We start from the raw sequence: 24,877 nt of genomic DNA, 5'->3' as shown, positions 1-24,877 counted from the left end.
ACTTATGGCCTGCTGGAAGCCTCAGGTCACGAAGACCATTTTTCATGGACCATTCAGACTCATCTGATGATGAATGTAATGAGGACATTTAATGTCTCTCTCTACACATGTTCACACACACACACACACACACACACACACACACACACACACACAATTAATAGATAATACATAATATACATAATACTTGATAATACACATAATACTTGCATATCAAAACATCAAATGTTTTTCAATGATAAATGCTTTGAATTGGACTTTTAATATTAGAATCAGTTCAGTTGTACTGAATGTTATTTTTCATATTATACGATATTTCATATTGTAAGAGGCTTGAATTTGAGTTCAATAAACAGAATACTCTGTTTATATTTTTGTCTGAATTGGTTGCATGTTTTCATATAGGGAGCTACCTTAACAGCACTGAATACTTGAGTGCTACTGTAGAGATACATTATACGCTGCCATTCATAATTAAATCTAGATCTTCCAAACTTTAACGTATCATGGTGAAGAAAAAACTGCGATTTCCTGGCAACAAAATTGCGGCTAGTGAAAAGGCTGAATGGCTAGTGACTCGGGAAAACCACTAGCCACAGTGGCCGGTATGTCATCATGCCTCCTGAGGTCAATGTGTTGCAGTCGTGATGTGTTTATTGTACAGAGTAACTTTTAGAATTTTGTCCATTGTACATTTGTCCGCCATGTCAAGATATATACAGTACTGTGCAAAAGTCTTAGGCACATGTAAAGAAATGCTGTAGACCAAAAATGGCTTAAAAATAATGAAATGAAATGTTTGAACATTAAAGTACTATAAACAGCAGTAAGCCATAATAAATGGAACAAAGTCAATATTTGGTGTGAGACGACCCTTTGCTTTTAAAAAAAAATGGTAGTCTCAGGTACAGTTTTATAAGGAAATGAGCTGTAAGTTTTACTGAGCATCTTATAGAACCAAGGGTGGCATGGTGGTATAGTAGTTAGCACTGTCACCTCACAGCAAGAAGGTTCTGGGTTCGAAGACGGGGGCCTTTCTGCGTGGAGTTTGCATGTTCTCCCCGTGTCTGCATGGGTTTCCCCCAAAGACATGCAGGTTAGGTTAATTGGTGGCTCGAAATTGACTGTGAGTGTGAATTGTTGTTTGTCTCTATAAGTGTCAGCCCTGTGATGATTTGGTGGCTTGTCCAGGGTGTACCCTGCCTCTTGCCCATAGTCAGCTGAGATAGGCTCCAGCTTGCCCATGACCCTGTACAGGATAAGCAGTGATGGCTGGATCTTGCAGAACCAGCCACAGTTCTTCTGGACACTTTGACTGTCACATTTGCTTCTTAGTTTTGGAGCAAAACCCAGTAGCCTTCATTATGTTTTCTTTTTTAATCTGAAAGTGGTTAATATACTGCTCAGATACAAACATATTTTTCTGTAACATTTAATTTTGTGCTGGAAAACGAATGTTTGGAACTCTAAAATGTTTTTGTACTGACCCGATAATGTAGAAGTCATAAAATAGAAATCTATAACAAAGTTTGTATGCAAAAAAATAATAAGGTGCCTAAGACTTTTGCACAGGACTGATGTGTGCGTATATACTATATACAGTATATATACACAGGGTGTTTCAAAAAAAATTATATTATTTGAGATGTACTTGTGGTCAGATGTTTACATACAGTGACAATGTCATCTTGGATATGAATGTCATGGCAATATTTGGGCTTTCAGTAATTTCTTTGAACTGTTCTTTTTCTGTGGCAGAATGTACAGCATACATCTTTAATTTAAAAAACATGATAATTTGGTGCAAAAGTTTTAATTTTCTTTGGGTTTTCTGAAATCAACACAGGGTCAAAATTATACATACAGGGTCAAAAAATATACATACAGCACACCTAATATTTGGGTAAAATGTCTGTTCGCAAGATTCACCTTGACCCAACATTTTTGTTTACCATGAACAAGCTTCTGGTAGAATTCTGGTTGGATATTTCATGACTCTTTATGGTAGAATTGGTAGAGTTCAATTAATTTTTTTTTCTTGGAATGGACTCAACTTATAAGCACGGTCCATATATTTTCAATAGGGTTGAAGTCAGGACTTGTTTTAAGCTTAATGTTAGTCTGCTTTATCCTCCACAACCAGCTCTGATGCATGTTTGGGTTCATTGTCCTGCTGTACTGTAAGTCCCAAGTCGTGTTCAAGTTTCTGATGGTTTATGCTGAAGAATTCTGAGGTAGTCCTCCTTCTTCATTATTCCATCCACTTTGTGCAATGAACCAGTTCCACTGGCAGCAAAACAGCCCCAGAGCATGATGATCCTACGACCACCACCACCAGCTGGTACAGTGTCCCTCTGTACATGGTAGTCATTGTGGCCAAACAACTCAATCTTTGTCTCATCTGACGATACAGCTATCTTCCAGAAGGCTTTTTTTTTTTGTCCATGTGGTCAGCTTCAAACTTTAGTTAAGCTTGAAGGTGTCAATTTTGGAGCAGGGCGTCATTTCTTGGATAGCAGCCTCTTAGTCCATGGTGATTTGAACTGTAGACAGTGATCCATCAGCTTCCAGCTCATGGCAGGCCTGTGCCATGGTGGTTCCCAGGTTGTTCCTGACCATCCAAACCAATTTCTTTTCAGCTGAGGGTGACAGTTTGGGTTTTCTCGAAGCAAAGTGGCTTGGCAAACTGACTACACCTCACAATAACTCGGATACAATTGTTTGAACTGATCTTGGGCTTTGCAGTTGTTTAGAAATGGCTCCAAGAGACATTCCGGAGTTGTGTATATCTGCGATCCTCTTTCTCAAATCTGCACTGAGCTCCTTGGACTTTCCCATTTTACTGTGTGTTGGTCAATCCAATGAGTACTGTAAACAAACCCTTTTTATGAAGGTACAGAGAAGCTACCAGCTGTAATCAATCATGATCAGTAACAGGACATTAAGAGACCTCGGCCTTGGCAGGATAAGAGACATTTTGGAAGTTTCAGCACCTCTGAATTAATAATTTGAGTGAGTGTATGTAAATTTTTGACCCTGTATGTATAATTTTGACCCTTTGTTGATTTCAGAAAACCCAAAGAAAATTAAAAGTTGTGCACCAAATTCTAGTGTTTTTTTTTTTTAAATTAAAGATGTATGCGGTACAATCATTCTACAACAGAAAAAGAACAGTTAAAAAAAATTACTGAAAGACCAAATATTGCCATGACATTCATATCCAAGATGACATTCATGTCACTATATGTAAACTCCTGACCACAACTGTAAATATCCCAGAAACTACATAGTCTAGGCAAATGAAACTGAACAAGCTTAATTTTGAGCAATATAAGATTTATTCCTCAAAATTTGAATGAGAAATTCAAAGGTATGTGGATTCCATGAACGATTTCACAAATTTTCAATATGCATACCACCTGAGACATGGCACACGTCAAGTCGGTAGTCCAGCTCCTGCCAAACACACTGCAGCATCTCATCTCATCTCATTATCTCTAGCTGCTTTATCCTGTTCTACAGGGTCGCAGGCAAGCTGGAGCCTATCCCAGCTGACTACGGGCGAAAGGCGGGGTACACCCTGGACAAGTCGCCAGGTCATCACAGGGCTGACACATAGATACAGACAACCCTTCACACTCACATTCACACCTACGGTCAATTTAGAGTCACCAGTTAACCTAACCTGCATGTCTTTGGACTGTGGGGGAAACCGGAGCACCCAGAGGAAACCCACGCGGACACGGGGAGAACATGCAAACTCCACACAGAAAGGCCCTCGCCAGCCACGGGGCTCAAACCCGGACCTTCTTGCTGTGAGGCGACAGTGCTAACCACTACACCACCGTGCCACCCACGCTGCAGCATGTCTTTGGTAATAGTCTTTTCTGATAACAATGCATTTTTAGAGAATTCTCATTAATGCACGCTGCACAGTCTTGTTCGACTGTGTTCGAGTGTACTCTAACACACAAAATGCCTTTTCTTTTCCAGTGACTGGCATTTCTATACCCAAAAAGATAAAAACAAAAAACATTAAACATAAAATTTTGACCTGTTTCTACACATGCTGTTAGAATTCGAGGTCAATTGAACGAGAATTGGCAAAGTTATTAGATTGTGAAATGATACCAAATTTTTTGAAACACACACACACACACACACACACACACACACACACACACACACACACACATATATTTACAACAGATCTTTAAAAGATGACTTGCACAGACCTGCATGTGGGCACAGATGGTCAGATGGACACCTCCACTTGGGAGAAGGAAAGCAGTCATTAGGAAAAGCAGTCTGACTCTACAGTGAGTCAGAGAGTCAGCCAGATCCTGAGGCAATTCGGTATTTCAGACCTGATGTGTATCTACATATTCTACTGTTCCCCTGAATGGGAGGCTGTAAAATTTACTGTGTGAGTTTTAATGATTCGTTGCTAATTTGGCTTGCAGGAGAGTGAGGACAGCTTTACCCCAGAGGAGATGGAGGTGCCCTAGATCAGGTACGATCCTCTCCACTGTTTAGTGTAATGTATGTTTAACATACACTAAACATTTACACCTCTTGTTTCTTAGTTACCATCTTTCAGACAGAGAGGTTACAGATATTGGCCTGAAGCTGAGTGCTCTCCGTCAGACGTGCTCTATGAATAATATCTTTGTTTAGCTGCTGTTATTCCGCAGATAGATTACACTCTGCTTTAACTTGTATTGTGTGTTGTCTTACAGTATATTCAGACTTTGCTTGCCAGTGCCTACAACCAGAACATCATCTTTATGGTGGGGGAAAAGATTGTGGGGCCTCTGGCAGCAGCTAACAACCAAGTGACTTCAGAATGATGATAGACTCTTTCATCTCTGTGCAAAATACTTTCAGGTACTGTGCTCCAAAATGTTATAGTAGTTAAAAAATAACAGGAAGTGAAGACTACTGGAATAACTAGCATTGATACAGTGGATATAAAAAGTCTACACACCCCATTAAAATGATAGGTTTTACTGATGTAAAAAAAATTAGACCACAAGAAATAATTTCAAAACTTTTCCCACCTTTAATGTGACCTATAACCTGTACAATTCAATTGAAAAACAAACAAATCTGTTAGGGGGAAAAACATAAAAAATAAAAAAACGTACAATAAGCTGGTTGCATAAGTGTGCACACCCTTAAACTAATACTTTGTTGAAGCACCTTCTGATTTAATTACAGCGTTCAGTCTTTTTGGGTTCACACCTGTCATCAATTAAAATGACTTCTGATTAACTCCAAATAAAGTTCAGACATTTGCTCAGTTGCATCCTCCAGCAAAAGCCAGGGTTCACAGAGAGCTTACAAAGCATCAAAGGGATCTCATTGTTGAAAGGTACCAGTCAGGAGAAGGGTACAAAAACATTTCCATAGCATTAGATATACCATGGAGCACAGTGAAGACAGTCATCAAGAAGTGGAGAAAATATGGGACAACAGTGACATTAGCAAGAACTGGACGTCCCTCCAAAATTGATGAAAAAATTAGATTAGATTAGATTAGATTAGATAGAACTGTATTGATCCCTTTGGGAGGATTCCCTCAGGGAAATTAAAAGACAAGACGAAAACTGGTCAGGAAGGCTGCCAAGAGGCCTACAGCAACACTGAAGGAGCTGCAGGAATTTCTGGCAAATACTGGTTGCGTACTACATGTGACAACAATCTCCCGTATTCTCCATACCGTATGTCTGGACTATGGGGTAGGGTCACAAGATGGAAGCCTTTTCTTACAAAGAAAAACATCCAGGCCCAGCTAAATTTTGTAAAAAAAATTCCATCAACTCTCCCAAAAGCATGTGGGAAAATGTGTTATGGTCTGATGAAACCAAAGTTGAACTTCATCTCATCTCATCTCATTATCCGTAGCCGCTTTATCCTGTTCTACAGGGTCGCAGGCAAGCTGGAGTCTATCCCAGCTGACTACGGGCGAAAGGCGGGGTACACCCTGGACAAGTCGCCAGGTCATCACAGGGCTGACACATAGACACAGACAACCATAGACATCCTAATACATAGACGGAGAGTTGGCTGTTCTGACGCGAGAAATACGGTCGCCATCTTGGAGTGGTGAGAAAGCGCGAGATATCAAGGTACCGTCTATTAGTCTAGGGGGATTCAGTTTGCCCCTTTATCCATTAAAGAAATTAAATTTGGAGTGTTTTTAAATAATAACAAAATTGAATATGGTATTAATAATTTACTACTTTTAGGTAAACATTTTATTCACAAATGTTTTATTTAAAACTAAACCTTATGTTACAGACTGGAAGAATGACCTCAAGCTTTTTGCCAAATCTTTAAAGTTAGTTGAAAATAAGGATGTTGGTTATTTTATATCTTTTTTGGATTACTTTGATTTACTCGATTAACATATGTAAAGATAGTTAAGTAACCCCTTTCTTGTTCATATTTTTTACTTTATTGCTATGTGTGTGTTTTACTATTTCGATGTTTTGGATCTGTATATATATGGTGCTCTATTTGTTTGTATTTTGAATATTTTGGGAAATAATAATAATAAAAAAAAGTACCGTCTATTACTGCACGACTGAAGAAGAAGACAAGAGACAAGCTGCCAGGCTGGTGCTCAGCGTACTCCTGCTCAAACGAGCGAACCGTTTCAAACAGAAGCAGGGGGATTACATTTCACAAGTAAGATTTAACATTACCGTACTATTTGTTGTTTTTTTTAAATAGTATATTACCAGAGCTGAGAAGGAGCTAAGAGACTTAAATCGTCATCAGGTAGTGGTTTCACGAGTAATGTTTTAATGTTGTATGCTAATATTATATATATTGTTATTAAATGTTTATTCATATACTACCTTTTTTATTTATTTACTAGTTTATTTATTTACTACATTGTTATATTTTTATGTTTGACATTAATTTGTTATAAATAAATGTTTTGATATGCTTTAAAACAAGACAAAAAATGTTTGTGGTCAATATATGGTCATCACACATTGTCCTACATACCAAACAAAGTGCCCCACTCAACCTGAATACATCAGCTTTGCTGAAGGGGGGTCAGATTGTGTTGAAGGATGTAAAAGGCTCTTATAAATTCACTGACTAGATTAATTTCCCCTTTGATATGTTCTTAACAATCTATTTAAAGAAAACATACACACATTTGAATCATTATAATGGATTTAGATTGTTAAAACCGCATTTTATTTGCAACAGATTGGTGGTTGTAGCCGATAGAAAAATGTTAAGCTGTTTATATCTAATGTATTTAGTATTACACTGAGTGCAGCGGATCACCACTCCAAGATGGCGGCCCCGCATCTCGTCAGCGCTTTTAGAATTTACATTGGATGCTCCGTCTATGTATTAGGATGTCTATGCAGACAACCATTCACACTCACATTCACACCTACGGTCAATTTAGAGTCACCAGTTAACCTAACCTGCATGTCTTTGGACTGTGGGGGAAACCGGAGCACCCGGAGGAAACCCATGCGGACACAGGGAGAACATGCAAACTCCACACAGAAAGGCCCTCGCCGGCCATGGGGCTCGAACCCGGACCTTCTTGCCGTGAGGCGACAGCGCTAACCACTACACCACCGTGCCGCCCAAAGTTGAACTTTTTGGCCATAATTCCAAAAGGTATGTTTTTGTTCCAAACAACACTACGCATCACCAAAAGAGCACCATACCCACGGTGAAGCATGGTGGTGGCAGCATCATGCTTTGGGGTTGTTTTCTTCAGCTGGAACAGGGGCTTTAGTCAAGGTGGAGGGAATTATGAACAGTTCTAAATACCAGTCAATTTTACCCCAAAGCCTTCAGGTGTCTGCTAGAAAGCTGAAGATGAAGAGGAATTTCATCTTTCAGCAGGACAATGACCCCAAGTATACATCAAAATCAACAAAAGAATGGCTTCACCAGAAGAAAATTAAAGTTTTGGAATGGCCCAGCCAGAGCCCAGACCTAAATCCAATTGAAAATATGTGGGGTGACCCGAAGAGGGCTGTACACAAGCGATGCCCTCTCAATCTGACAGATTTGCAGTGCTTTTGCAAGGAAGAGTAGACAAATATTGCCAAGTGTAGATGTGGCAGGCTGATAGACTTCGACCCAAAAACACTGAATGCTGTAATTAAATCAAAAGGTGCTTCAACAAAGTATTAGTTTAAGGGCGTGCACGCTTATGCAACCAGCTTATTGGACTTTTTTTTTATGTTTTCCCCCCTAACAGATTTGTTTGATTTTCAATTGAATTATATGTGTTATAGGTCACATTAAACGTGGGAAAAGTTTGGAAATTATTTATCGTGGTCTCAATTTTTTACATCAGAAAACCTATCATTTTAACAGGGTGTGTACAGTTTTTATATCCACTGTAACTAACATTCTGTTTTACAACAATCACAGCCTGCTAAGAATTAAGTACATTCTTTGGATAAATGTTAAAATAAAATGCACATGATGAAGATGGCCCTGGGATATGCAATACTTGGACTTTTGGCCCATGTAGTACACCATCTGTGTATCTTTAGTAGAGTACCGAACACATTTATGCTAAAATGCTGCTTCTTGTTAGGGTTTAAACTGAGTAGCCATGCTGAAAACCAGAGCCAAAATGAGTTTTAAAGATGTTGTTTTGCTTTAACAGGATATGGTTGGTGTGCAGCTGGCCTATGGATCTCTAATTGGATTCCTGAAAAGTCCTCCTAATCAGGAACTGACTGTAACAGAGCTCCGTGAGGCCCAGGTAAGCTTGCAAATGTCTCTGTAAAATGACTGATTTTTAAATATAAAAGATTTTGCTTATATAGAAAACAGGATTTCAATATCTAAAGCACACTTCTTTTTGTAACTTTTCTCCTCTGTGCAGCTCCATCATTACAATTTCCTGGGTGTGTTTTTTGAGCTGCTTCATTTGCCTACTTCATTAACGGCTCAGCTCCTGAGGCAGTAAGTGTTTTCTCAGGAAATGTAAAAGTCATACTTGAATGTAGTTCCAGAACATTGTCTGTTTTATCTCATTTTGTTTTCCCATATTTTTAACCCTGATATTACACGGCATTAATGGAGTTTGTTGTCTTTCTTTCCTAAAGTTCGAGGGAGGATTCTTGGATCACCTGTTTACGCTGATCAGCATGTGGGACACGGACGTGTGGGAGCCTGCAGTAGGACACCATGCTTACTGTAAGCGGTAAATATCTTCTGATACCACAATACACAAGTTCTCAGGATTGCATCTCTAACTCAGTCACATTATGTTGTGTGTGTGTGTGAGAGAGATTTGTCAATAGGATCAGCTTACAGTGCTTTGAGAAGTACTGTTTTCTCAGCCAGTGGAGCTCTACAGCAATCCAGAAGCCTTAAAGCCAATTTATGCTGACAACCCAGTCCTCGCAGATGGCGTCGCAGATGGCGTCTGCGAAGCCCCCCCCTTCGCAGACGCTCTGCGCACACCTCCCAAAAATTGTGACCACCGCAGACAGCCTCGCAGACAGCGTCGCAGACAAGAGGGCTCTGATTGGTCCACTCTACATCCGCTGTACACGCACTTCCGCTTCCCTACTTTCCCGGTTTGGTTTGTTTTCACAACCGGCATTTTTAAAAACACGAGCGAAGATGGAGCAGCACGAAGAGCGGTTGATCGAGGAAGTGAGGAAGTACGTACATCTATACGACTCCAGTTCTAGTCATTATAAGTAACCGGAGGATAAACACTCCACTAACCACACCCACCAACTACTCCTAGCGATTTCGCGACTTCGCACCCCCTTGCATTGTGGCGGTGAATAACATCGCGAACGCCTATTACTCCCCGCTCAACGATAAATTACAACTGTCTGCGAAAAGCTATCTGCGAAAGCCTTGTCGCAAGAGCATGCAGAGGCCCTTAGTCTCTGCAGTTTTGCATCTCCTTCTTCAGTTTGTCAAACTGATAGACACTTTGGAGAGGCTCTGAACAATGTAGTTCCCGTAAGGCCAATTTATGCTGACAACGCAGTCCTCGCAGATGGCATCGCCGATGGCGTCTGCGTAGCCCCCCCCCCTTCGCAGACGCTCTGCGCGCACCTCCCAAAAATTGTGACCACCTCAGAAGCCTCACAGACAGCGTCGCAGACAAGAGGGCTCTGATTGGTCCACTCTGCATCCGCTGTACACGCACTTCCGCTTCCCTACTTTCCCGGTTTGTTTTGTTTTCACGACTGCCATTTTTAAAAACACGAGCGAAGATGGAGCAGCACGAAGAGCGGTTGATCGAGGAAGTGAGGAAGTACGGACATCTATACGACTCCAGTTCTAGTCATTATAAGTAACCGGAGGATAAACACTCCACTAACCACACCCACCAACTACTCCTAGCGATTTCGCGACTTCGCGCCCCCTTGCGTTGTGGCGGTGAATAACATCGCGCATGCCTATTACTCCCCGCTCAACGATAAATTACAACTGTCTGCGAAAAGATATCTGCGAAAGCCTTGTCGCAAGAGCATGCAGAGGCCTGTACTCCCCCTCCGCACGCACAAACACACACACACCACAACAATTTGCAAATGATTAGAATTCTTTAATTTATTCATTAATGCCATGTTATTCTCATCTCATTATCCCTAGCCGCTTCATCCTTCTACAGGGTCGCAGGCAAGCTGGAGCCTATCCCAGCTGACTACGGGCGAAAGGCGGGGTACACCCTGGACAAGTCGCCAGGTCATCACAGGGCTGACACATAGACACAGACAACCATTCACACTCACATTCACACCTACGGTCAATTTAGAGTCACCAGTTAACCTAACCTGCATGTCTTTGGACTGTGGGGGAAACCGGAGCACCCGGAGGAAACCCACGCGGACACGGGGAGAACATGCAAACTCCGCACAGAAAGGCCCACGCCGGCCGCTGGGCTCGAACCCAGGACCTTCTTGCTGTGAGGCAACAGTGCTAACCACTACACCACTGTGTCACCCCCAGATTTACATCATAATTGAAATGATAGCTTTCTAATTGGTTTTATTGTAAATAATGGGTGTGTTTGCCTTTCATCTAAAATAATTTATACTATTATCATCCTTGAAAATTCATCCCTTTAGGAATCTCCCAAACTTTCTGTTTCAGCCAGCATTAACTTTTTCAGCAGTTTGTGCTACAGTAGCTCTTCTGTCGAACTGAACCACATGGGCTAGCCTTCGTGCCCCAAGTGAATCACTGAGCCTTTGACACCCATGACCCTGTCACCAGTTCACCGGTTGTCCTTCCTTGGACCACTTTTGGTAGGAACACACCACAAGATGTGTCATTTTGGAGATGCTCAGACCTAGTCATCTAGCCATCACAATTTGGCTCTTGTCAAAGTCGCTTAGATCCTTACGCTTGCCCATTTTTTACAGCTTCCAACACATCAGCTTCAAAAACTGACTGTCAGTGTAATTCACTTCACCTGTTAGTGGTCATAATGTTATGGCTGATCGGGGTATGCAGATCATTGTGAAAGGTCAGTCTGCTCATTGTAATAGTAAGAAGCCTTGTGTTTGTGTTTGTTGATTTGTCTTTAGAAAACTCAAAGCAGAAAAATTAGATTATTTTCGCAGATGATGATGAGGATGAGGAGGATGCCTCTCTACTGGAGCTATGCAGGTCATCAGAGCCAGAGTGTGTGTGTTTGCGTGCTGTAGAGAGCCTGACTGTAACCTGGCACTAATGGAAAACGGGGCTCAGGAGGGGTCCATCAAGTCCTGTTTCCTCTTTAACTGCTACAGTAGTAAAAGCAGAAGAAAGTGTGCCGCTTTGTCCGAAAGAAGGGTTTCAGGTGATCATGGGCACAAAGCACATTGCAGAAAACTGCTGTTTTTTACTGAATTGCTCCAGAGCCATGCATCTCAGCGACTGACAGGAGGCAGAAGTCTCTCACACCGCTGTGCCCGTCATCATCTAGCACACCTCTGCAACATTCACCAAGAGTCCTTTCCAATGCCGAAAAGCAGGACACGATGCTCAGAGAGGTGGAGGACATAGCAGCAACTCCAAGAGACATAAGTTTGAGCTTAAAGCAAATATACCAATCACTGCAAAATGTGAAAAACTAACAAAAATTAACATGGAAATAAAGCTTGTAAACTAAATGGATGATGGAATTTCTTATGTTTATGCCAGAAACCTTTGCTTTACAGATGCATGATGAGGCCCTGATATTCAGTAACTGCATTCTAACTCAGGTCTTTTAGAGCTCTTGACCCTTTTGAGGGTTTGTTAGCGTGGGCTTTAATGTGTGTATTCTATCCCTTAGACAAAAAAGTGACATGAGGCTATCCGATAAAATAAAGTGGTATGTATGCACACAATTTAATCAGACATACGCTGCTGCACTAGCCAACCTCAGACCCACAAAACTATGCTGAAGAATAAGAGAGTCATGCATTCTCACCAGCCACTGGGTAACCACATTAACAGTATTGCACTAAGCATCACAAAGTTTCATATTAACTGTGATATCTTTTGTGAATTTGTCACTTGATGGATCTCAAACTGCACAAATAAAGCAGCTACTGTAGTTAAATGAAAAATGAATGAGCTGCACAAATTGCATACTATTTTATCTTGTATACTATTGCGTCTTATGTAGAGTCTCTCAAATTATAGAGGATTTGAAATACGATTTAAGACCAATTTTCTTCGTGGGTAGTGGGCAAGCTGGAGCCTATCCCAGCTGACTATGGGCGAGAGGCGGGGTACACCCTGGACAAGTCACCAGGTCATCATCGCAGGACTGACACAGAGGCCCTGCCCACGACCCTGCACAGGATAAACAGTTACGGTTAATGGATGGATCAATTTTCTTGAGAGATCACCTTACTTAACATTACCCTGTCTGTTCGTACTCCAAAATTGGATTTGTGTATTTTATTATATATTATACATATACTTTTATTGATAAAAAATAAACTGTATGCATTATAATGATATATATTTAATTAAATATTACATTAAATGTAAAATACTGGAAGGGTTAGTTCATGGAGGTTTTCTGATATAAAGGTAAAGCTTAATCTGTCCTTAAGTAGCAAGTTGACATAGTGTCTATGTTTTCATGCAGTTCGGGATTTAGCAATAATGATATCCTGCCTAAGGTACAAACTGTTTTTATTTACAGGGATCCTTATATAACACTTTATGACTCAATATCAAAAAATTGTCATATCCTTAATTCTAAGACGCTGATATGTGAGTGGAAACAAAAATCTAGTTTAACCCCTAGATGTGTAGACTTCATCATCATTATTATTATTATTCAACCAGTTTGAGCCCATGTCCACCTGGAACCCAACCTGTCCAGAAAGGCCCTCGCCGGCCACAGGGCTCGAACCCAGACCTTCTTGCTGTGAGGCGACAGCACTAACCACTACACCACCATGCCGCCGCATTGAATTTATTTATTTACTTATTTAGTTTTTAACTTTGTCATCTCCAGCTTAGGGGTGGCATGGTGTAGTGGTTAGCACTGTCGCCTCACAGCAAGAAGGTCCTGGGTTTGAGCCCAACGGCTGACAAGGGCCTTTCTGTGTGGAGTTTGCATGTTCTCCCTGTCTCTGCATGGATTTCCTCCAGGTGCTCTGGTTTCCCCCACAGTCCAAAGACATGCAGGTTAGGTTAACTGGTGGCTCGAAATTGACCGTAGGTGTGAATGTGAGTGTGAATGGTTGTTTGTGTCTACGTGTCAGCCCTGTGATGACCTGGCGACTTGTCCAGGGTGTACCCCGCCTTTCGCCCGTAGTCAGCTGGGATAGGCTCCAGCTTGCCTGTGACCCTGTACCGGATAAGCGGCTACACATAATGGATGGATGAATGGATGGATGGATCTCTAGCTTAGCCATGTGATGACCTGGTGACTTGTCCAGGGTGTACCCTGCCTCTCGCCCATAGTCATCTGGGATGGGCTCCAGCTTGCCTGTGACCCTGTACAGCAGGGGTGTCCAAACTGATCCATAAAGGGCCGTGTGGCTGCAGGTTTTCATTCCAGCCATGCAGCAGCACACCTGATTTGGCTTATTCAATCAACTGACACACCCACCCTTTAATCAAGGGTGGGTGTGGCTGCAAGTATTTGACTGTGTGAAGACAGTTCAGTTGATTGAATGAGCCAAGTCAGGTGTGCTGCTGCATGGCTGGAATGAAAACCTGCAGCCACAAGGCCCTTTATGGATCAGTTTGGACACCCCTGCACAAGTGGCTACAGATAATGGACAGACGGATCTCCAGCTTTTGTAAGACTGCCACCTGGTGGCCGTTTGCCTGTATTGACGTTTTTTAAAGGCCAATTCTCGATCAGACTCATGACTGCTTTTTCTGAGAGATATTAAATAAAAGAAAAAACATGATCTTATAAGAGCATAAATGGTAAAGGTTTAGTGGAAGTCATTAACCAGGAGTACCAGTTAAATACACTTAAATACGGAAACAAAATTTAATTAATACATAGTTGTCAATAAATCACAGAGTTCTAGTTGGATGTTGATACAAGAAGGTGAAGATGAGAGGGTGAAAAGAAGTCTAAACATTATATTTGGCCAAATTGTTTTTGAAGAAATAAAGTCATTACAATAAAATTCAGTTGTTGAGGATCTTATTCTTAAGATTATAAATCTAAAACAGATCCGTGTTCATGTCGGAGACTGAAGCTCAGACAGCCTTCTTTCCCACATGCCGGAAGTGGATTGAGCGTCAAGGAGGCGTGGCCTAGATACCTGAACATGCATACTACTGGACTAAACAGTACAGATACAGAAGCCTGCTATACTCTTACGTATTCAAGTATGTACTCTGGAGGCGTCGCTTCGAATTTCATTTCCTGGTGCGCAGGTATCGGACACACCTGGAGAGAAGACAGGACGGCTTTCCTTAACTGGAACTTTTAATAAAGGTGGATATATATGCGTGTAGATTTTTGTTTTAGTTCATAACGTCGCTATTGAAAACTTTGAAAAGAAAAAACACCTGGAGAAGTGAAAGAAGCTGAAGAGAGACTGAAATTTAAGGTACCCGGTAAGACACTGTCACTTACTTTGTTTCACTCAAAGGCCTAGTGGGATTTAAAAAAACAACAGCAGTATTCCTCCACAGGCTTTGAGCCATCTGTTTTTGGTTTTTTTTAAAGTTATTAGTTGTTTAAGCAGTAGGATATTAAGCAGTTACAGTCGTGTTCAAAATAATAGCATTGTGTTTAAAAACGTGAGTATATGCCTACTTTTTTATGTGTGTGTATGTGTGTATATATATATATATATATATATATATATATATATATATATATATATACACACACATACACATATATATATATATATATATATATATATATATATATATATATATACACACACATACACATATATATATATATATATATATATATATATATATATATATACACACTGTGTGTGTGTGTGTGTGTGTGTGTGTGTGTGTATATATATATATATATATATATATATATATATACATATATTATATATATATATATATATATATATATATATATATATACACACACACCCACTTCACATTTTATATTCTCTCTCATATATATATATATATATATATATATATATATATATATATATAAAATGTGAAGTGTGTATCTATCTATCTATATATATATATATATATATATATATATATATATATATATATATATATACACACACATTATATATATATATATATATATATATATATATATATATATATATATATATATACACACACATTATATATATATATATATATATATATATATATATATATATATTATATATATATATCTCACACTTCACATTTTATATTCTCTCTCATATATATATATATATATATATATATATATATATATATATATATATATATATATATAGTCTACCTGTAATGTGCAATTTGTCCGAGCCTCTCAATAAGGCAATTTTTCTATACTTTTTCACGGTAGATAATGCAAATAGCCCTCTGTATTTAATCCTTCATTTGTCTAATTTTTTTTGTTATCTGTTTGACATTTTCTTGCTACTGTAACACGTGAATTTCCCCGATGTGGGATGAATAAAGTGAATCTAATCAAAATCTCAATCCTTATAATAGTTTTTATTTCCATGCATTGGGAACACTGCACATTATATTCTACATCAAAACATGAAGAAAAATGTATAAATATTTGAATTACTTTATAGAAAATGAATATTGGGCTTTTCAAAAAAAAAAAGCAGTGTCTGCATTTTTCATTACAAACTCATTTACTATATAAACTGAAATTTTTAGGATTTAGTATTCCTGTGAATTACTAAACTAATATTTAGTTGTATAACCACGGTTTCTGAGAACTGCTTCACATCTGTGTAACAGAGTCAACCATTTTCTGGCACCTGTGAACAGGTATTCCAGCCCAGGATGATTTGACAACGTTCCACAATTTCTCTGCATTTCTTGGTTTTGCCTCAGAAACAGCATTTTTTTTATGTCACCCCACAAGTTTTCTATCGGATTAAGGTCCGGGGATTGGGCTGGCCACTCCATAACTTTCATTTTGTTGGTCTGGAACCAAGATGTTGCTTGCTTATTGGTGTGTTTGGGGTCGTTGTCTTGTTGAAACACCCATTTCAAGGGCATTTCCTCTTCAGCATAAGGCAATATGACCTCTGAGTATTTTGATATATGCAAACTGATCTATGATCCCTGGTATGCAATAAATAGGCCCGACACCATAGTAAGAGAAACGTCCCCATATCATGATGCTTGCACCACCATGCTTCACTGTCTTCAGAGCGTACTGTGGCTTGAATTCAGTGTTTGGGGGTCATCTGACAAACTGTCTGTGGCCCTTGGACCCAAAAAGAACAATCTTACTTTCATCAGTCCACAAAATGTTTCTCCATTTCTATTTAAGGCCAGTCGATGTGTTCTTTGGCAAATTGTATCCTCTTCAACACGTGGTTTTGTTTTTAAACAGTGGGACTTTGCATCGTCTAATTGTCACAGTACTCACAGGTAACTTCAGACTGCCTTTGATCACCCTGGAGCTGACCACTGGCTGAGTCTTTGCCATTCTGGCTATTCTTCGATCCATTTGAATGGTAGTCTTCTGTTTTCTTCCACGTCTCTCTGGTTTTGCTGTCTGTTTTAAAGCACTGGAGATCATTTTAACCGAGCAGCCCATCATTTTCTGCACTTCTTTATATGTTTTCCCCTCTCCAATCAACATTTTAATCAAAGCACGCTGTTCTTCTGAACAATGTCTGGAGCGACCCATTTTTCTCAGGTTTTCAGAGAGAAATGCATGTATAGCATGTGCTGGCTTCATCCTTAAATTAGGGCCACCTGATTGACACCTGTTTTTTCACAGAATGAATGACCTCACTAATTAAACTCCACACTGCTATTATTTTGAACACGCCCCTTTCACTTAATTATTCAATTACACAGACTCAGGAGCATGCATATCATGAATGTTGGGTCTGTTGGTTTTCTATGACTCTACTACACCTACTGGTAAATTATTTGCCATGTAGTAATATAATTTCTACCAAAAACAGTGATTGATCTGGTTAGTCGTGTTGGACTGCTATTATTTTGAACACAACTGTACATTAATTAGGAGGATATACACGCGTGTGTGTGTGTGTGTGTGTATATACACACACCTATATGTTGGTCTGTGTACTCTGTGTAACAAACAGTAAGAAGCCTTGTGTTTTGTTTATTTGCTTTTAGAGCGCTCAAAGTGGAGAAGGAATGAAGATGATGATGGTGACTCCTTATCAGATTTGTGTGTTGGTTCTCACTACGTCGCTGTTACCAACTCTTCTGGCCCAGGACCCTTCAGAACAATGTTTGAGCAAGTTTACAAAAGGACGTGAAGACTTTGTTTTAGACACGGAGGAGTCTGTGAAAGATGGCGCTGGGTTCCTCGCATCTCCACAGGTTTCAGGAATCAAAGAGTGTGTGTCTGCGTGCTGTGCAGAGCCCGACTGTAACCTGGCACTAATGGAAAGTGGGGCTCAGGAGGGGACCATCAAGTCCTGCTTCCTCTTTAACTGCTTGTATAAGCAGAAGAAAGTGTGCCACTTTGTCCGAAAGGATGGTTTCAGCAACTATTTACTGGCCTCTGTTTTTGACCGTTACCTGGAGGAGTATGTGTCCGGTAAGTGTGAAGAATAAAAGGGCTGTTTTTGTTTTGTTTTTTAATTCAGTGGAGAAAAAAGGTCATAACTTGCATGACAGGCTGTCGCTGTCAATACATAGGTCAGAAAATGAAATTAAATACTTTTTTTTTTTTTTTTAAATTTCAATTACATGTAATGAAATAGGGTGGCACGTTGGTGTAGTGGTTAGCACTGTCGCCTCACAGCAAGAAGGTCCTGGGTTTGAGCCCAGTGGCTGACGAGGGCCTTTCTGTGTGGAGTTTGCATGTTCTCCCCATGTCTGTGTGGGTTTCCTCCGGGTGCTCCGGTTTCCCCCACAGTCCAAAGACATGCAAGTTAGGTTAATTGGCGGCTCTAAAAATTAACCATAGGTGTGAATGTGAGTGTGAATGGTTGTTTGTCTCTGTCAGCCCTGCGAGAACCTGGTGACTTGTCCAGGGTGTACCCCACATCTCGCCCATAGTCAGCTGGGATAGGCTCCAGCTTGCCTGCGACCCTGTGGAACAGGATAAGCGGCTACAGATGATGGATGGATGTGATGAAATAGGATGAACATCATAGCATTTAGGCTGGGGTTTTATTCATGGGTGAAGAGGCATCATGTCCATAGCCAGGTTTCCATTGTGGGTTTTGTGCAAAAAAGAAAAAGTAATCTTTTAAAACTTTTGACAAAATACGATTACAAATGGTCTTTGTTTCCATTGAGTGATGCTATGCGATTTAAAGCTGGGTTTTTTTCCTCTTGCAATAGCTCTGATACCTTTTCCCGACCAACAGGGAATGGGTTCTTGAACCGGTTCCATTCAGGATTCTTTGCAAATATGTTTTCAGTCCATTTTTTTTCTTCTGAACATGTATCTTTTGCTGCTGTTCTTCATTACAGCACTTGGCTTCCTCTGCAAAGTAATGACGCCCACTGATGTCACAGTTCATGCTATATTTTGGTTCCAGCTGGGAACCAACTTTTCAGGTTCTGGAACAATTTATTTTTGGTTGAAACGCTTTGAATGGTTCAAAAATTGGTGCGTGAACAAGAACAGAACCCATTCCCATACATGTCAACCTATACGGAATGTCCGTAGTTTATACGGATTTGATTCAATAAACGTAGTATACGGGCGTACAAATAAAGTTATACGGATTCTTTAAAAAAACTTCAATATTTATTTAGAGCTATAATCAATTCCCACGATGATAAAAGAGCGCATAACATTTACAAATGTACTGTACACCACAGACAGCCAGTAAAGAGTCTTATGAAATCGCGCGTTATCTTGTGGTAGCGAGACTTCGTTCCACTTTTGATCACGCGCACACCGCATTGCGAGAATCCCGCCAACCCGGAAGTATTTTGTTTGAAACGTGTATTTCCACCTGAGCGACTTTCACTAGTGACTGAAAAGATTCTGAATGGGCACTCCGGCAAGATCAACACAGACACTTGCTGTGACATGCAGCCTAGTGAGGTATTGGTGCAGAGCGCTAAAAAAGCTGTCATGGAGTACAATTCAGAACATTAGAGTGACACTTTGTGTTTTTATCGAACATTGGAGCTTTGTATTCATTCTGAAGGTTTATTGTTATTAATATTGAATAAAAAGTAACTTGGATATATCATTGTTGATTATCATTCAAATTTTAGGTAAATTATTTTAATTTGCATCTTATATGGATTTTATAAGGGAAATACGGATTTTGGAGGTTGGTTATACAGGTTTGATTGACCAAAGGTTGACATGTATGCATTCCCTGCTGGTCAAAAAGGGGAAGGAGTATCATTCCCTCCCCCCACCACACACACACACACACACACACACACACACACACACACACCACCCCCAAAACCAAAGGTAGTGTTTCCATTTGCTCGTCATGTCATGTGACTTAAATGTGAATATTTCCATTTCAATTTTGCGAAGCATTGCTTTGTCAAATCATTAAAAAAAAAAACACCTCATGCAAGTGTAAAAACGTTGTGATATTGGAGTGGTGTGTGTTTTCATGTGTTTTTACTTTTTTTAGTTTGCAATTTCATATTACGCATTAAGCAGGTTCATGGAAGCATGGCTTGTCATGTAGAAACCCTCTGCCTGTAAAGCACATTTTATTGACACTCTTTTTAATGTAATCAGACAAAAGTATTACTCAGTAAGGCTTTTTAAACTCTTTCCAGCAGTACCAGCAGAATGGAAATTAACTTGGCAATCAGTATAAACAAATGAATAATTGTATTGCTTCAAGCCTGTTATAAGATTAGTCAGGACATTGTTGGGTTTCTGTGTGTAGAGTATCGGGACTCTGTGTTTAGCTGCTGGTGAGCAGGGTGATTGGGAAAGTGGAGGGATGGGAATCTCCTCCTGGGCAAACAGTTCATACCTCTTCACAATAACTTTTGTACAGAGATAAAAACACAGCACAACTAAAGCATTTTTGATAGTGGAAAAAAAAAAACTGAACACAGCTACCATAATAAAATTATAACATTTAAACCTAGTGGGCTTGGTTAAAAAATAGGTACCCTATGGGTAAATGTGGATCCTGCTTATAAATAAAATTGTTTTCTGGTCCCATGTCCATACAGTAAATACAGCATATATATATTTACTCTATGAGGCAGTAGCCACAGAAATGAAGCGTAATCCAAAAATTAATAATTTAAAAATCACAGAAGTAAAATATACCAAGTGTCTGTACTTTATATTATTCTACTCTTGCCTTTTACGGTTTTCGAAACTGAAACCTCCGAACCGAGGCTGATATACATACGCTGTCGCCATGACCAAAACTCTTATTTCCCAGAAAAGGCCCGGCGCTAGAGCTCAGTGGTCTCAATACTCTTTTCGACAACTTCCTGTAACAGCTCAGAAGTGCGTCACATCTACGTCACACATGGGACCACTGGCCGAAGAAGGCAAGGAAAGGGAGACAACCTGGAGTATATTTTAAAATAGGAGTGCAATTTCTATCGGTAATAAGCATAAACATGTCTGAAAGCAATTTCTTTAGTCCATTTATTTTGAATGGTGAACCGAATTGTATACACTCACCGGCCATTTTAATAGTTTTAATAAGTTTTAATAGTTTTAATAAGTGTAACAATAGCACACTGCACCTGCATGTGCAGTGTGCTATTGTTACACTTATTCTTACAACACGATGACATAGTGGCGCAGTAGCCATAAAAATATATTTATGGGGAAAAACTGCAAATTTTTAAAACCGAGTGCGTACTTTCATATGAGCCTTTAACAACTACTGTGGCTTGTGATATCACACATTCACTGCTCACAGGCAGCCCCAAAACAGGCGGAAACTCCATTTTTTGGTCTCTGGTAAAATGATTTAAGGAGAGATTTGACAAGGAACACCCTAAGGATTTTTATCTCATCTCATCTCATTATCTGTAGCCGCTTTATCCTTCTACAGGGTCGCAGGCAAGCTGGAGCCTATCCCAGCTGACTACGGGCGAAAGGTGGGGTACACCCTGGACAAGTCACCAGATCATCACAGGGCTGACACATACAGTAGACAACCATTCACACTCACATTCACACCTACGGTCAATTTAGAGTCACCAGTTAACCTAACCTGCATGTCTTTGGACTGTGGGGGAAACCGGAGCACCCGGAGGAAACCCACGCAGACACGGGGAGAACATGCAAACTCCGCACAGAAAGGCCCTCGCCGGCCACGGGGCTCGAACCCGGACCTTCTTGCTGTGAGGCGACAGCGCTAACCACTACACCACCGTGCCGCCTAAGGATTTTTATCCCAAATTAATTTGAAATGATGCATATAGATGCTTATCTTGCTCAGTGTAAAATCTTTTACACTTTTTTAAAAAAAATTTTTACTTTTTAAAAATATCTTATTCAGTTGTGTTTATTTGTTTGCCTATTTTCTGTGTGCCTGTTCTTATGTTTATCTACCTTTATGTAGCCTATTCATTTATTATTTATAACTTTGCTCCTGCCATGAATGTAGCACATGATGCTGAACATGGCATTAAAAATTAAATACCTAACTTACGTTTTTACGAGAATAATCTTCTGTACAGTCACATGATTTTATGGATAGTCTATTATTGGTTATTTTAATATAAGTTTTTTGCTCTTAATATCCCTGCTGTGTTTCCATGAGCAGCATTAATTCATCTCATCTCATTATCTCTAGCCGCTTTATCCTTCTACAGGGTCGCAGGCAAGCTGGAGCCTATCCCAGCTGACTACGGGCGAAAGGCGGGGTACACCCTGGACAAGTCGCCAGGTCATCACAGGGCTGACACATAGACACAGACAACCATTCACACCTACGGTCAATTTAGAGTCACCAGTTAGCCTAACCTGCATGTCTTTGGACTGTGGGGGAAACCGGAGCACCCGGAGGAAACCCACGCGGACACGGGGAGAACATGCAAACTCCACACAGAAAGGCCCTCGCCGGCCACGGGGCTCGAACCCAGAACCTTCTTGCTGTGAGGCGACAGCGCTAACCACTACACCACCGTGCCGCCCGCATTAATTCATAGTTTTGGATTAATCTCTGTTTTATCAAATATTTCTCTTGATCAGGTTTATGTAATATATGCTCCCGATGACTTACTAACACTTTTGTTACATAGCCTAGGGCCCCTCCTATGTGCAATTCGATACTAAGGCATATTCGAGTCAAAATCATTAACTCAATCCTTCAAGTTTCAGTGTTGAACGTTTGTAATATGCTCCATACAATACTATGTCTCTTTTATGTAACTACTTTCAGTTAAAATAATTTAAGATCTAATCCCTTTTTTTTTTAAATATGCTCCTCATTCTAGGATTGTGTGATCACATCAGTGAGCATTCTTGTAATGTTTTCATTGAAAATATTTTGCTTTGTTTGCATCTTGTTGCTCAACTTTGTGTACTGGAGAAAACGGTTCCTGTAATTCAAGCTTCCCCCTGTCCTTCCTGATGAAATACTCAAGACCTGTAACAGCTTGTTGGATTATGTACTATAGCAACCTGCTTTCGCTGTTTACTTAAAATGTTCATGTTTTCCATTTGTTTTCTTGTTTTTAGAAGAGAAGAAGGATCAGCCTCCTAAGGCAAAAGCAGGACAGGATAGAGTGGTGCAACCTAATGATGACGTGAGACTCTCTGGCTTTGAGAGCAAGGATGACAATAAAATTATTCAGTACGAGTGGGTTCAGGTATCTGGAAGCCCCACAGCTGTCCTAGAGGTGTGTGAATTTTCTCATCATGCTTCAGGTTCTGTTGTTGAATTACTAGTAAGACAGGAACTGTGTATGGTTTTGACTTCTTAAATAGTATGCAGTTTTGTAAGCTCATTACGAAAGGTGTGCATCAGATTCTACCACATGTTCACCCTGCCACAACTGTAGATGTGGACCTCTGCATTCTGAAGTACAGCTCTGTGCATCTGTTCCTTTCAGAAAACCACTTATAAAGATGAAGTGAAAGTGTCCAAACTGTCTGCTGGAGTGTATAAGTTCAGGTTGACTGTCACAGACAGCATTGGCCAGACTGACTCAGCGGAAGTTACTGTCTTGGTCCTCACGCCTGAGCAGTCACAAAGTGAGTACTTGTCTCATCATAAACCCATTATAAGCGGTCACCACAATTTCATATTGACACTCCTAAGAAGCAACTTAATTCAGTTTATGCTATGTTGATAAAGATGTCTCAAATGCACGTGTTCTTTTTATTATAATAAATTGATATGAAAATGTGATGTTCAGCATGTTCGTGGGGAATTCATCTGGGTTCTCCAGTTTCCTCCCGCCATCCAGAAACATACCTGTAGGCAGATTGGCTACACTAAATTTCCCCTACGAGTTTGTGAAAGTGTGTATGCATGGTACTGTGGGATGGACTAGTAACCCATCTAGGGTGAATTTTCCCACCTTGCACCAGCATTCCTGGGATTGGCTCTGGATCCACCACAACCCTGACTGATCATTACTGAAGATAAGGGGAAAAAAATATACAGGGGGCTGCAAAAGTAGGTACTGTATACAGTAATGAAAAACAAAACATTCGTACGAAACGTTATTTTATTGATTATACAAACGTATGTGACGAGTCATGGAATCCACGGACACGTCGGCCGAAACGAATCTGAGAAAATCGCAAAAGAAGAATTAATTAATTAATTAATGCTTCTTTTGCGATTTTCTCGGCTTCGTTTTGGCCGACGTGTGTCCGTGGATTTCATGACTCGTGACACGTCGATAATATATCAATAATAAACATTTGAATCCCTCAAATGTTCAAACTGTTTGCCCCCGGCATTCACACACTCCACTAGTCGAGTGTGGACACCCATGCGCACTCTGGCACAAAGGTCTTGATCAGCATCAATTTCCTGTCAAGCTTCCCATATGAACTGAATCATGGCATCAACAGAACGTGGCTTGCGTGCGAAAACCCTAACTTTTACACATCCCCAGAAAAAGAAGTCCATAGGGGTGAGATCCGACGAACGTGGTGGCCAGCCAGCGGCTCCCGGACGTCCAATCCACCTGTTGGGAAATTCTTTGTCAAGTAGCGCATGCACATTGAGTGCGAAGTGCGGTGGCGCTCCATCCTGCTGAAAGTAGAAGTCGTCCTGCTGCTGTTGTTCGCGTATAGTCCTTACTGTATACCTACTTTTGCAGCTCCCTTTATTCAACCTGAAAATAGAAA

At 40.3% G+C, this 24,877-nt stretch overlaps 1 protein-coding gene and 1 long non-coding RNA gene across 3 annotated transcripts in view; both read left to right on the top strand.

Moving 5' to 3' along the window:
• The first annotated feature begins 8,887 nt into the window (after positions 1–8,887).
• LOC132893851 (uncharacterized) lies at positions 8,888–12,109 on the top strand. Its single transcript, XR_009655599.1, has 4 exons — positions 8,888–8,970; positions 9,114–10,288; positions 11,131–11,285; positions 11,403–12,109. It is a non-coding gene; the product is annotated as an uncharacterized LOC132893851 (long non-coding RNA).
• Positions 12,110–14,818: 2,709 nt separating this feature from the next.
• Positions 14,819–24,877, top strand: part of spint1a (serine peptidase inhibitor, Kunitz type 1 a) — a 43,353-nt gene continuing 33,294 nt past the window's right edge. The window contains exons 1-4 of one of the 2 annotated variants that reach the window (XM_060933986.1): positions 14,819–15,044; positions 17,761–18,190; positions 23,252–23,412; positions 23,626–23,767. In XM_060933986.1, the coding sequence (XP_060789969.1) occupies positions 17,782–18,190; positions 23,252–23,412; positions 23,626–23,767 (712 nt within the window). In that variant the 5' untranslated portion in view covers positions 14,819–15,044; positions 17,761–17,781. Of the gene's footprint in view, positions 15,052–17,760; positions 18,191–23,251; positions 23,413–23,625; positions 23,768–24,877 lie in introns of both variants that reach the window. The other variant, XM_060933985.1, reaches the window with a different exon arrangement.

Source organism: Neoarius graeffei, chromosome 11 (genome assembly GCF_027579695.1).
Source record: "Neoarius graeffei isolate fNeoGra1 chromosome 11, fNeoGra1.pri, whole genome shotgun sequence".
NCBI classification, from domain to species: domain Eukaryota; kingdom Metazoa; phylum Chordata; class Actinopteri; order Siluriformes; family Ariidae; genus Neoarius; species Neoarius graeffei.
This window is presented reverse-complemented; position numbering and strand designations above follow the sequence as displayed.